The sequence below is a fragment of the Podarcis cretensis genome (genome assembly GCF_951804945.1).
Source record: "Podarcis cretensis genome assembly, chromosome: 5".
NCBI classification, from domain to species: domain Eukaryota; kingdom Metazoa; phylum Chordata; class Lepidosauria; order Squamata; family Lacertidae; genus Podarcis; species Podarcis cretensis.
Window position 1 is genome coordinate 96,522,413 of NC_137174.1, and position 14,926 is coordinate 96,537,338.

The 14,926-nt window shown below is 43.4% G+C and overlaps 1 protein-coding gene across 1 annotated transcript in view; it reads right to left on the bottom strand.

The window, feature by feature from the left end:
- The window catches only part of LOC307217042 (cytochrome P450 2J2-like), a 35,706-nt gene that overhangs the window by 6,031 nt on the left and 14,749 nt on the right, over window positions 1-14,926 (bottom strand). The window contains exons 5-6 of the mRNA XM_079978055.1: window positions 10,376-10,552; window positions 9,034-9,175 (exon numbers count right to left, since the gene is read on the bottom strand). Of these exons, the coding sequence (XP_079834181.1) occupies window positions 9,034-9,175; window positions 10,376-10,552 (319 nt within the window). The remainder of the gene's footprint in view (window positions 1-9,033; window positions 9,176-10,375; window positions 10,553-14,926) is intronic.

Here is a 14,926-nt window from a genome sequence, read left to right on the forward strand (position 1 = left end):
TGACCAGGCCATCGGAGCAGTACTGATGCAGCAAGATGGCAAGGGGGATTGGCGGCCATGTGCCTTTTTCTCCCGGAAGCTGAAGAAGTCGGAGCTAAACTACAGTATTTACGACAAAGAATTGCTTGCTATTGTGGCTGCGTTCAAGCAATGGAGACACTTCCTGATTGGTGTGAGGCACCAGATACAGGTGTGCACGAATCACAAGAACCTGGAGTACTGGTGCACGGCACGTGTGCTGTGCCAAAGGCAGATACGCTGGACGGAGTTTTTTGCCAACTTCAATTTTAGGATTCAGTATGTGCCAGGGGAGGAGAACATGAGTGCGGATGCGCTGTCTCGCAAACCAGAGTACCTGGCGGAAGAAGGACCTCCTGTAGCCAGGCTCATGTTTCCCGAGAAAAGGTGGACTTGTGGGGGGGGGGCATTGGTAAAGGACAATGAACTGATGCAATTGATCAGAGACGATGCCTTTGCACGGCAGAAGATGGACGAGCTAAGGGAAAAGGGGGGAGTTGAGGGAGGTTTTGAGGAAAAGGGGGGCTTCTGTTCTATCAGGGAGCATTGTATATTCCAGGTGAATCCCTAAGGGCCAGAGTCCTCAAGCAACTTCACGACAGCTCCACAGCAGGACATTTTGGGCAACACAAAACCATGTTGTTGGTTACTAGGGAATTTTGGTGGCCTAAAGTGAGGGAGGACCTGAGGGAATATGTAAGAGGGTGTGACACCTGCCAAAGGGCCAAAGGGGAGAGGGCTGCTCCAGCAGGGTTATTGGAGTCTTTGCCCACACCAGGGAGGCCATGGGAGGTGGTATCAGTAGATTTCATCACTGACCTGCCCAGGTCCAAGGGGAAAACAGCAGTCATGGTGGTGGTGGATCTCCTAACCAAGATGTGTCATTATGTGGCATGCTCACATGCAGTGATGTTGGAGGAAACAGCCAAGCTGTTCATAGAGCATGTGTTTAGGTTGCATGGGTCCCTTCTAAGGTGATTTCGGACAGGGGGACCCAATTCACCTCATGGTTTTGGCGCAAGCTCATGAGTTTGCTGTAAGTAGAGGTGAGCTTCACGACAGCAAGGCACCCCGAAACCAATGGGCCGGCAGAGAGAGCAAATGCTGTCTTGCAACAGTATTTGCGGTGTTATGTCAGTCAGAGACAGAACGGCTGGGTGGACAAATTCACACTGGCAGAGTTTGCTTACAATAACGCGGAGAACGTATCCACAGGGATGACTCCTTTCTTCGCCAATCACGGGTGTCACCCTAGGGCTTTCCCAGGAAGGGGGGAGGAGTCGTGGAGTGTGCCTGCTGCAGAACAGTTTGCGGAGGAAATGGAGGCGATTCACCAACAGCTCCAGTTGAATTTGGAAAGGGCCAAAGTAGTATACAAAAGGGAGGCAGAAAAGCATAGGAGACCAGGGAAGGTCATCCGGGTTGGGGACAGAGTGTGCATCCGGCAGGGTAAAGGGGAAGGGGCGGTTCTATCGCCCGAAATAGAGGAAAGGGAGCAATGCAATGAGGTGACTGAAATACTGGACTCTCGTTGGAACAGAGAGCAAGTAGAGTATCTAGTGGCTTGGGAAGGGGCGCCCAGTTCAGAAAACACATGGGTTCCGGAAGGTTGCATCACTGAGGAGTATCTGGTGGAGGAGTTCCACGATTTATTTCCTGAAAAACCAAAACCCCCGGGTAAGTTCTTTAAACAGGTGTTTGGGCTGACGGATGATGAAGAGGACTTCGAGGGTTTCCCATCAGACAATGGGGGGGGGGCGGAAGAAGTTGGTGGGAACGGCTGGAGAAAAGGACATCTCAAGGATCGCTGGGAAACTGCAGGTTTGTGGGAGGGCTGGAGGGACATTTTTGAGGATACAGAAGATGAGGGTGACATTTTCCTAGATTTCCCTCCCGCGACTCCTGATATGGGTGAAACGGGAGCAGCCGTCTCTCCTGAGGATGAGAGGGGGCCTTTGGGGAGGGGGTGGATGTTAGGGAATTGGAGGCTGAGAAGGGGGAGAGAATGGGGACTTACAGAAGAAGAGAAGAAGAAGAAGAGTTTGGATTTGATATCCCGCCTTTCACTCCCTCAGTCTCAAAGCGGCTAACAGTCTCCTTTCCCTTTCTCCCCCACAACAAACACTCTGTGAGGTGAGTGGGGCTGAGAGACTTCAGAGAAGTGTGACTAGCCCAAGGTCACCCAGCAGCTGCATGTGGAGGAGCGGGGACGTGAACCCAGTCCCCCAGATTACGAATCTACCGCTCTTAACCACTACACCACACTAGTTCTGTTGCTTAGCAGCTGTACTTCCTTGGACGAGGAGGGTGACGAAGGGCTGTCAGGAAGCAATGAATCAGAGAGGGGGGAGCCACTTCCAGGATCTCGTAACAGAGGAAGGAATGGGGTTGGGTTCAGGAAGTGGATTTGCTGGAAGAAAACGAAAGCTGATTCAGTCTCTGCAACTGACTCACCATGATGCAGGCTGACTCTCAGAGCTCTTTGTACATAGCAAGAAGAAACCAATAAAGGAAGGCCACAGGGCCAGATGGGGTAGCTGGAAGGGTATTGAGAGACTGTGCAGATCAACTAGCAGGAGTTTTCACTGGGATTTTAAATTGATCCCTAGCCCAGGCTATTGTTCCATCCTGCCTAAAGTCCTCTACTATCGTTCCAATAGCAAAAAAATCTAACCCGGAAGATCTGAATGACTTTCGTCCAGTAGCACTCACACCTATAATCATGAAGTGCTTTGAAAAGCTGGTACGAAATTATGTTATTGCCTGCCTACCAGAGGGACTGGACACATTCCAATTTGCTTATAAAATGAAAAGATCGACAGAGGACGCTGTGGCGATTGCCCTCCATGCCGTTCTTGCACATTTGGAGCAGCGGGGGGGTTAGGCCAGACTGCTTTTTTTAGATTTCAGCTTGGCATTTAATACCATTCTACCACAACGTCTGGTGTCTAAACTGAAAGATCAGGGGCTTCCGTTATCACTGTGTGGGTGGATATTGGACTTTCTGTCAGACTGCCCCCAGAGGGTTCGGTTGGGCCCTTATACCTCTAATACGCTTAAGACTAACACAGGAACACCACAGGGATGCGTACTTAGTGAGCTCCATTATATTCTCTACACGTACGATTGTGTCGCTGCGCACCCTAGTAATAGGGTTGTCAAATTTGCAGATGACACAACCGTGATTGGGCTCATCTCTGAAAGGGAGGGTGAAACGGACTATAGAGATGAGGTGGAGCGGCTGACAGAGTGGTGCAGAGCTAACAACTTGCTCATAAATACAAGGAAGACAAAGGAGCTTGTGTGGATTTCAGGAGACAGAAGAGCAATGTCCAACCACTTTTGATTGATGGGGTCTGTGTGGAGAGGGTAACAACGTTCAGATTTTTTTTTTTTTTTATAAATATTTATTAGCATTTCAATAATAAACATAGACACACAGAAAAAGAAAAAATAACAAAAAATACAAAAATTAAAAAAAAAACAATTAAAAACAAATGGGATTTCAATTGCTTATTTTCATATAACTTCTTTCTTAGACCTCCTCTCCCCTCCCCTTCTTGTATTCCAGTTCAAGTTATTAATCCTGCAAATCCTTATTACTTAATTCTCAACCTTAACTTAATGATTTTAACATACTGTAATTTTACCTTTCCTCATTCTTCCATTAAATTATTTTTGCATTCCTCATTTTCATTTCATTTTAACCATTTTAGACACCAATTTTAACTTATCTAATCTTAAACATCTTATGCATCATTTCTTATTCTTTAACATATTTCTTAAAGTCAGTCAATATTTCCCTTCCACGGCTTTCCCAACTTCCATACGAATAACAAAACAAATTAAAACAAAGTAATTAATAATTCTGTACCCTTTGGATTACCAAAACTCCAACCCCCCTTTCCCGGTTTTGGTCCCCAATAAATGTTCATCAGTCAATACTGTTTAACCTGGAGATCTCACATCCGAGGCTCTCAAGTCATCCTCAGTTCCTCTCTGCCGGCCTCTTGGATAGTCCTTTAGGTTAAGCCCCAAGGCTCGAAGGGGCTCTGACCCAACAAGATCCATGATTTTTCCAGCTGGCCCTCCATATTTAAAATTAGTGCTAATGAGGTGCTCCACTCTCAAATTTACAATTTCCAGCTCAGTCCAAACTTTCCACCTCAAATTTTTATTCTCCTTTGTTGTCTGCATGCCAGGCCCCAAACTGTAATTCTCCCTTGACATCTGCAAAGTTACCAGTCCACCTTCCTTTTCCTCAAAAACAACGTGTGTCTCTTCCATAGTCTCATGGCTCTCAAATTTCTCTTGTTGTTGATATATATAAACTTCTTGCTTCCACTCCCTGTCAGCTTCAACAATGTTGTTTACTGCCAGGGCCAGAGTGTTCGCATTTGTAGTCAAAACATCTGTCTGATCTTGTAACTTTCCCAGGAGAGCCAGTATTTTGTTGAGTTTAGTCTGATTTTTGCTTCTTTCAGCCATTCTTGTAGTGTCTCTGTCCCCCAGAAGGGGGAATTTTAATCCTTCAATGTCTTTCAGTTTAAAAACCAGTCAGCAAGTTAATTTGTAGCAGCTCTCCCTTATTTTCCAGAAATTGCAACAAATATAGCCAGCAGATGCAACAAAGACAAAGTTCCCTTTATCCTTTCCTTTTGACAGCTATTTGACAGCTGTCAAAATCTTCAATGGTTCCTCAACAGGTTCTCTCGCGGGACGCCCCCGGGTTCGGGGGGGTGAAACTTTAGCTCCTAACGTTAGGTTTATCCTCCGGTAAAATTTATAGCGTCAAGCCGTGAAGTTTTTTTTGTTTTTTTATAAAAGAAAAAGAGTTCTCTCGACCTTAAGTTGCAAGCTCTTTGCGTTAGAGTATCTACTCAGAGGGGGGGGCGACTTCCTTTTTGACCCTTCCCCGCTCGTTCCCAATTCAACAAAAATTTGTTTGAGTTCCAAATTCCATATTTACTCACGGGTTCTTGTTTTTGAGTCCAAATGTTCCAAGGAAAAAGTCAGCGCTTCTCCGACAATGGCATGCGGCTTCGCTCCGCAGAAGAAGCAATCGACTCACAGCACCGCGCCGTCCCCCGTCCCCGTTCCTGAGCCTTTAAAAAGGCTCCTTCGCGGTTTGGGGGGCGCAAATGGTGCCCGCCGAGTCACCACGCTCACAGGCATCAGCGCCTGTGATTTTTAAGGGTCCCCGCGTCGCCGGCGCGGACAAGACCCGATCCTGCGGAGCCGATTCCCTCCGGAGCTCGGAGGGAATCCGCCATTAGTCGACAGCGCTAACCCGGAAGTCTCACAACGTTCAGATTTTTGGGTATTGAATTACAAGAGGATCTGTCCTGGAGTGTCAACATAAGGGGGCTTGTGAAGAAGGCGCAGCAGAGACTGTACTTTTTGAGAATCCTAAGGAAAAACCATCTTCTGCAGAAACTGCTGCTTGCCTTCTATCACTGTGCCACTGAGAGCATGCTCAGTTATGGCTTATGTGTGTGGTACAGAAGCTGTACTACCCAGGACAGGATGGGGTTGTGCAGAGTTGTTAAGGCAGCAGAGAGCATTGTTGGCTGCCCACTCTCCACCTTAGAGCAGATTTATGCCACAAGGTGCCATAGGAAAGCACTGGACATAGTAAAAGATCCATCGCATCCTGGTCACTGTCTCTTCGAGCTCCTGCCGTCGGGACGGAGATACAGGACGATGAAGACAAGAACGAGCCGTCTCAAGAACAGCTTCTTCTCCAGAGCGATCTCAGCCCTGAATGGGAAACCTGGACTTTGAAAGTCATCTAATCTCCCTTGCTGTATTATACTGTATTGTTTTAATTAGTGTTTTTATAGTTGTTCTGATTTTGTGTGGAGTGCCCTACCTGGGTGGATGGAGCAGCCAAGTAATTTCCTTGTCCCCGAGAGGGGGCAATGACAATAAAGATATTATTATTATTATTATTATTATTATTATTATTATTATTATTAATCTTGTAAATATGGCTGAATTCCCGGACTCTTATCTCTGCTAGCATTCACCAATCATCCCTGACAATATATATACTTCATTCTCCCCCCAGTACTCGGCGTGGACAGTGTTAAAGGGCTAGAGCGATAGCCAGAAGATCAAATGGAAAACAGATAATCCAAATTCTTCTTTTGACTTTGCGCTCCAGTACTCAAGGGGTGGTGATGGAAATGAATTGCTGTGAGGAGAATCACATTGTTCTGTTCTTTGATTTTTTTTAACTCTGGGAGGAGTGCAGTTTGCCACCCAATTTTGTCTTCCACTTTTTCCTCTGGAAGTGTGTCCCAGTGATTTCCTGCGTTTATTCCCGAGTAAACAAACTTTAGATACAACCCAGTAAGTTTTGCTAAAAGGAGAGGAAAATACATATTCCCCCACAATGCAGTTTTAGCAGTTTCTATTGTGTCTCTAGACTCATCTTCTCCTGTTGTCTTCTTCTGCTTATTTTTTTAAGCACCAACCACTTGTCTTCTGGAACACACTGCACTCCCTTCAGCACTGAATTGCCCTTTTGAGTTAATTCTCTAGTTCTGTGATGGCATGTGTGCATGTGACAAGAAGAGCATTGTACATGTTTCCATGCTACATTCACACATTACACTCGTGCTGTTTCATTCATGCATGCCGTTCAAACTAAGATTGAATGGTGCTTTTTTCCATTGCCAGATGAGAAGGACACTTTTCAGAAAGCTTTTCACTGTGGCTCCAGTAACCCTTTATGGGCAGTGGATTTGGCCCCTATTGGATCTGATGTGATATTATAGATTGCTGAGAGAGAGAGAGAAGACGGTGGTCCAGGGCTCCTGTCAATACCCCCCTAAATACACACAAAAAATTTTAAAGCCAGTAGCACAAGTTCAACATGAGTCAACAGTACAATGCAGCAGCAAAAAAGACCAATGCTATTCTAGGCTGCATCAGCAGAAGTATTGTTGTTGTTGTTGTTGTTAATTGCATTTATATACCGCCCTATACCTGGGTGTCTCAGGGTAGTTCACAGAATAAGAAGTATAGGGAAGTCATAGTCCGACTCTCTTCTGCCTTGGTGAGACCACACTTGGAGTTCTGTGTGCAGTTCTAGGTACCCCAATTTAAAAAGGAAATTGACAAATTGGAAGGTGTGCAGAGGAAGGCAACCAAGATGATCAAGGGTCGAGAAACCAAGAAACAGTTGAGGGAGCTAGGGATGTTTAGCCTAGAGAAGAGGAGAGGAGAGATGGTAGCCATCTTCAAATACTTTAAGGGCCATCACATGGAAGATGGAGCAAGCTTGTTTTCTCCTGCTCCGGAGGGTAGGACTCGAACCCATGGTTTCACGTTACAAGAAAAAAGATTCCACTAAACATCAGGAAGGACTTTCTGACAGCAAGAGCTGTTAGACAGTGGAACAGTCTCCCTCAGGAGTTGGTGGGCTCTCCTTCCTTGGAGGTTTTTGAGCAGAGGCTGGATGTCCATCTGTCATGGATGCTTTAGTTGAGATTCTTGCCTTGCAGGGGGTTGGACTAGATGACCCTATGGTCTGTGGCTGAGGCATTGCTTTTGGTAACACAGGGAGCTGCCTCATGCCTAGGGGTGTCCTGCTTTCTGGATTTCAATTTCAATGTTGGGGGGTTTGACAAAAAAATTTCTGCACCTGGTACCTCCTGACCTTGCTATGCCTCTCGTTCTTGGTAAGGCATGAGAATGTTCTCTCAATGTCCCAAGCATTCAGAGAGAAAGGAAGAAGTAACCCTGAATTTCATGTTGTTGATACATTATAAAAACTGAATGTGCTTCGTAAAGAAGAATGAATCTGGTAACGTGAAGGACAAAAGGGGATATGTATGGTCCTGGCTGAATATTGGGAGGGGGTATATTAAGGATAACATTTTAAAGTTTCACAGGCATAAGGTTCACTCTTCCTCCAGTACTTAGTAGAGACAGTGTTAAGGCGGGCAGAGCAGTCTGGGAAAATGGATATTGTCAAGCTTTTCTTGTCTTTTCTTTCTTTTCTTTTCTTTTCCTTTCCTTTTTTTCTTAAAGGAACAGCATAACAAAGAAGACAAAGAGTCTTCTTGAATGATTCTGAGGATTGTGAAGTTTGGAGAGAATGCTGGGGTTAAAGAAGATTATATAATTACCATTATTATTCAGAATGTTGAGAACGCATAAAGGAAGACAAATCAGTTGTATTGGAGGAAATATGATTTGAAACTATGTTTGATGATTATATGGTTAGATAAAGGAAGAATAACTCGACTTAAATGTCAGGGGACTGCCACTGGAACATGGGAGGGAGGCAGGGGCGCCGCTGGGATACAGGGAGCTGCCGAAACCTCTGAGAAGCAGTTCCTTGTCCACCTGTGGGGAAAGCCACACCTCCAGCGGAGAAGAGAGGGAAGGGGCCAGCCAAGAGAGGAAAGGGCTCGAGGATGCTGCTGAGAGCCCAAGCACCTCACCATTGCCCAGCTTGCACAGAGGGTGAAATGCAAGGAGGGGAGGAGGAGGCTTGGGGTGCTGAAGTTGTTATGCTGGGGGAGAAGCTGGAAGGGGCCACTCCCAGTTTCTGCAAGTGACTAAGATGGACATGAACATTTTAGATCTGCACTGTAAATAGTTTGCACAATAAAACCTGTAAAAGAGAGGTTGGAGTCCTGCCTGGTTACTGACGAGCAACCACCACCAGCACCTGACATTAAATAACTGGATAAATGTTATAGTTAGATAAAAATCTAAGCAGGAATTTAAATATGCACAGCCGGTGGAAATTGAGGAAAGGATGAGAAAGTAACAGAAATGAGGAAAAGGTATATTATAGTTTCTTTTCTCTCGTTCCTTTGCTGCTAACATCTTGAACGGGGAGTGGGAGATAATCAACTTTTACATTTGTTGTAAATTTGAATTAATTTGCTGTCAATTTCTTAAAATTTCTGGAAAATCAATAACAATTAAATGACACAAGAATTACAGTCCACTCTAGAGATCAAAGGAAGCCCTGCACAGGTTTCCCTCTCTCACCTTGGATATCTGGATGACTTGCCAGGAGGAGAAGCGCCCATTTCAGAGAACTGGTGACTGTGTCTGTCCCTGCTACAAAGAGCCCGGAAATACTAAAAGCCATGTTTTCTTCATCATAGGTGGACTCTGGGTCGTTTTTGCTCTGATTTTGAAAACGAGGAAAGTGTCATGTCATTTACATGCATTACAATCTGTCCTTCAGCACTTATTTTATCTTACCCCCCCTGCTCCTATTAGCATACCACCAACACATGCTTCCTGAGGGGTGAGGTGTCCTCTTACACTGCCTGAGGTGACATAGGAAGGTGCCACCTCCACTGCCCTGCTGTCACTGCCACCTCCCTTACTTTGGTCACACAGCAGTGCCACAGTGTGGTAACTACAACAGTGAGGACAGTGGGATCTTGCAAGCTTTTGGTGAAATCTTGCAGGAAGCTGCCACCGCTCCACTTCTCCACTAGTGGCTGGCTAGGATGCCTCCTGTTGGCATTCCACTGCCCAAGGCAGCAGCCTCGGCTTACCTCATGTGTGGGCCGGCCCTGTGCTTCTTAGCTGGTTGTGGCAAAAGATCCATGCACACATTCCTGTGTACACAGCGGTAGCTGCTGGTGCTGCATTTGAGAATCTGTGGGTTGGGGTAATAATCCAACACTAGCAGGGGATGAGGGATCCAAAAGAATCTCTCTGGCAGCAGATATTCAAAATGTGCATTACTTATCACTAAACATATTTAACCATTCTTTAGTCAAATTTGAGTGTTCAAAGATTGTTCCAGTAATGCAAGAAGAAAAAATATTTTCACCTTTCTAGTGTAGGAATAAATGAGGCAGGAGTTTGAAGTCATATTTAGTTTAGGAACATTTTCTTTAGGATTTGTTTCGCCCCCTGCTGATGAAAGTGAGGAGTGATTTTTCCTCTTGCTATACATTGTAATGTATAATGAAACATCTGCCACAATACACTTGGTGAGTTGGCCGTTCATACTATTTGGGCATTCTTACTGTTTGGGCACTACAGGCAACATTTCAGTGGTGAGTATGCTCCCATGAGGTATAACAGGGGTATTCAAACGTTTTTGCCCACTGCTCTGTTGGATCAATCAACTGATCTCCAGTGCCCACTACCCTAATAAAAAAAAAAAAATATTCAGAATAGTGGTTTGCACAACTCACTAAGAAAAATAATAATCCAATAAATCTGGGAAAAAGTAACTCAATGTCATTTTCAACTGAGATTCAGGAAAAAAATATTGGTGTCCTAGGAAGAGATTAGCATTCACTTATAACAGGGAATATAATGATTCCTTGGATGAGCAGCATTCAGCTTCAAAGCTGATACTTACTTTCTCCATCTGAAGTAGATAGAAATCAATGAGATCCTGTGGCTCATGCAGAGACTGATTCTCCTTATGCTTCTCTATCTCCTCCTTTGCAAATGAAAGCACCATCTCCACGCAGGACAAGGCCTTCTTGTGAGGCCCTGGGAGATGTTTCATGAGCCATGGAAACATTTCATAAAGCTAAAGGAAAGATAGCAGAAATGCTGCCATTACCATGAGGAAGCTTGGTCATGCAGTTCATGAGTCAATTCATTTGAATTACTAGTAGTACTTAAAACATGACCCAAATTATTCTTCAGAGCTAGCACATTGGTTTGAGTCTCCCTGAGAAGAAGGTAGGAGTCTGCAGCTTCTCTTGGATCTCACAATGACTGGTTCTGGGAAATATCTCTATCCGAATATGTGAAAGAAAACTAGGGGTCAAAGTATTTTTCTAGCTCCCAGGCTTCATTCAAAACTGGGCACAATCCCAAGCCATTTGTTCGGAGGTGGGGAGTGGCTGGAGAATACAGATGGGGAGACATTCAAGTCAGTTCACATTTAAGAGTGATTTTTCCTAATATGCAAATTGAAACACAGCCAGCCTTTGAAATGTGCAGTCCTCCAAATCTTGCAATGCAGTTTTAAAATTTATCTTTCTTTATTTTATTTTATTTATTAAATTCCCCAGTTCCCCAGTCAAGTAATGCCCATCTCTTCCTTCAAAAAATCAAACAAAGGTGAGAGCTGTTTGCTAGTTCTGCTGGATCTTTCAACGGCCTTGGACACCATTGTCCATAATATCCTTCTGGACTATCTAGAAGGTTAACAGATTGAGGTTGAATCATGACAAGACAAAAGTACTTGGGGGGGGGGGGACAGAGGGAGAGCAGGTGTGGAGTACTCCCTGGGTCTGAATGGGGAAACTGTGCCCCTGAAGGACCAGGTGCGCAGACTGGGAGTCATTTTGAGCCCACAGCTGTCCATGGAGGCGCAGGTTAATTCTGTGTCCAGGGCGGCTGTCTACCAGCTCCATCTGGTAAGCAGGCTGAGACCCTACCTGCCTGCGGACTGTCTTGCCAGGATGGTGCATGCTCCAGTTATCTCCTGCTTGGACTACTGCAATGCACTCTAAGTGGGGCTACCTTTTAAGGTGACCCGGAAACTGCAATTAATCCAGAATGTGGCAGCTAGACTGGTGACTAGGAGTGGCCGCCGGGACCACATAACACTAGTTCTGAGAGATCTGCATTGGCTCCCAGTACATTTCCGAGCACATTTCAAAGTGTTGGTGCTGACCTTTAAAGCCCTAAATGGCCTTGGTCCTGTATACCTGAAGGAGCATCTCCATCCCCATCGTTCAGCCCAGACAGTGAGATCCAGCGCTGAGGGCCTTCTGGCGGTTCCCTCATTGCGAGAAGTGAGGTTACAGGGAACCAGACAGAGGGCCTTCTTGGTAGTGGCACCTGCCCTGTGGAATGCCCTCCCTTCAGATGTGAAGGGAATAAGCAGCTATCTTATCTTTAAAAGACATCTGAAGGCAGCCCTATTTAGGGAAGTTTTTAATATTTAATTCTGTATTGTTTTAACACTTGATTGGAAGCCACCCAGAGTGGCTGGGGAAACTCAGCCAGATGGGCGGGGTATAAATAATAAATTATTATTATTATTATTATTATTATTATTATTATTATTATTATTAAACCTTTAAGAAGGGAGTTTTCCTCTTTCCTAGTTTTCTCATGAAAGATAAATTACTTATATTTTCTGAATAAACCTCTCTAGCAAACACTTCAGAGGTTGGGTCTCTTCCATTACCTTTCCTTACAAGAACTTTGTTCCCAATAACAAAGAATATTAAATAAGACAAATACGTATCCTGGGTTTGCATCATGGCAATCTGAGGTGAGAGGGTGGAGAAAAGAACTGATCCCCATATAAATAAATGCTAGCCAAGAGGTCTCAGAGTAATGAGACTTCCGGTTTACCACGGAGCCAAGCGCAAGCAGGATTTAGCCCTCTGGGGAGAATCCAGCTTTTTGGGAGGAAACGGGGGCTTTGCAAGGGTGCCACAAGCCCCCAAAAACCTCAGGAGGAAGATCCTGAGGGCAGGTTCCCAGCTAGCCGAGGAGCGGTCTCTCTGCTGCCTGAAAAGCCCCTTTTAGGAGCAAAAAGAGCAGTGAGATTGAGGCCATTTTCTACCCTCGAGAGGCGCAGCCTCAAACTTACCTGGCACAGCGGTAAATTCAGAAACAGTAAAAAAATCCGGATTTAATTGATGGAAATAGTTGAAAAGAAAGGATTAACAACGATTCAGAAGCAGCAGGGTGGTAAAAAGGAGGTCAGCCTCGACTGGGATCTTATTTATATGCAAGAAGTACCCACAGAACAAAAAACAGTGAGTTGTCCTGCAGCGGAATATTTAATTTAATATAAACACTTTACTTAAGACTGTGTATTAAACAAAGGAAGGGGCTGAAAGCCCTTATTAAGGGGTTTTTGGGGGTCTTTTTGTGGGTTTCTGGGACTGCAGGAGGAGAGTCTTCCTGGAAACTTATTACTTTCATTTTTGGAGAACTGCATAGTTAACTGTTAAGAAGCCTCATGGTGGATTTTTTTCTTCTTTATTTTTTACATGCCAAAGCAGCATTTTGAGAAACTGTCAAGCCCAAAACAAAATAGAAATATTTGCTATTATCTGGTTCTTTGTTTTGTTTTGTTTTATTCGGAGGAAAGCTGAGTAAGGAGAAGAAATTGTTTACCCACTCTCCCCTTCCTGCTTCTGACTTAACTGACATGGACATTGGAGTAGAAAGACTTTGGCTGACTATTTTTACATTTTATGGTGCCAGACTGTGCTCTCGGGGATGGATTAATTTTGGTTTTGCTTTTGAAAATCTCTGGCTCTGCTGCTTTGGTGAAGAGAATTTTCTTTTTTCCTTTTTGTTCTTTTTTTCTTTTTTACTTTTTTCTATTTTTTCTCCTTTTCTCCTTTTTTTTGCTTCTCTTTTTTGTTATTCTCTGATTTTTTTCTTGGGATTACTGGATTAAGATTTGGCTGGTATGGTTTCGTTGGAATTTTGATTAAAGGATTGGATTGGCCAGGCAAGTGGCGAAAGAATATTTTTTATTATTTTTTGTTGTTCCTTTGGCGGTCCCTATTTTTTTTCTTCTGATTGTCTCCTTCATTGTTCTTCTTTTCAATATTATTATTATTATTTGCTTATTCTGATTATTTATTAAGACATTATGTTGGATTAGCCAAACAAGAGGCAGAAAACTTTCTTCTTTCTCCTTTAATTGTTTATTTTAAAGAAATTTCGCCTTCCAAAGATTCTTAATATACACCTAGTGGCAGGAAGAAGAGAAACAATGTCTCAGACACAGAAAAAAACAGGAGAAAGTGGGACAACTTTGGATAGAAGAGGATCAAAACAGGAAACTGAATTTAAGGGAGACATTTTAAAAATGTTCACAGAAATTAAAAAAGACATTAAACAAAGCGAGAAGAATTTGGAGACGAGACTAGAATTGGTGGATAAAAAAATTGATATGACAGTTAATGAATTGAAGGGACAGATGAAGGAAATAACAAAAAGAACGCAAAGCCTGGAAGAAGGAATGAAACAAACAAACAAATAAACAAAAATGAAAAAAACAAGAAGTAAGGGAAATAAAGAAAGAGGAAGAAAAGGTTAAGGGAGAAGTTTCAGAAATTAATAAAACACAAGAAGAATTGTGGGATGTGATTGCTATGAATGAATTGAGGCAAAGAGAATTCAATTTGAGATTGAGATCTGTGCCTGAAGTACAAGGAGAGAATATTTTGGAGAAACTAACAACGGAGATTGCACAATGGAAAAGTATGGAAGTGGAAGACATCAGAAAGACAATTCAGAATGTTTTTAGAATTAAAACAAGGACTGTCAAAGCAAAGAAATTTCCAGGAGACTGTTTTATTATATTTAAAGATAGAGAAATGAAGAATTTGATTTTACAGAAAAACAGTGAAAAAAGGCTGTGCATTGATGAAGCTTTTATAATTACTTTTAAAGACGTCCCACTTCGTCTGCTGAAAAAACGTTATCATTACAAACCATTGACATAGACATTAAGGAAGAATGAAATTGAATTTAAGTGGAAATTTCCAGAAGGGATCTCCTTTTACTACAAAGGGAAAAAGTTTAAATTTACAAGCGTTGATGAAACACATAAATTTCTGAGAAGATACAAAGAGCTGGGAAAAGGGGAGGAAGCAACAGTGGCAGGAACAGCAGGTCCGGTAGGATTGGAAGAAGAAGAAAAGGATAGTAAAGAAGAAGAAGAAAAAGAAGAAGAGGAAGAGGAAGAAGGACAGGTTTAAGACTTTTATACTTTTACTGGTAAAGGGGAAACAAAATGGCACTGAAATTATGGACATGGAATGTTAATGGAATTAATGACAAAAGGAAAAGAAAGAAAATTGAACATTTCCTTTAAAAAAAGAATTTGGATATTATTTGTTTACAAGAAACTCATGTGGCGAGAAAGCATAGAAGAGTACTGATTAATAAAAAATTGGGAAATGAATTTGTT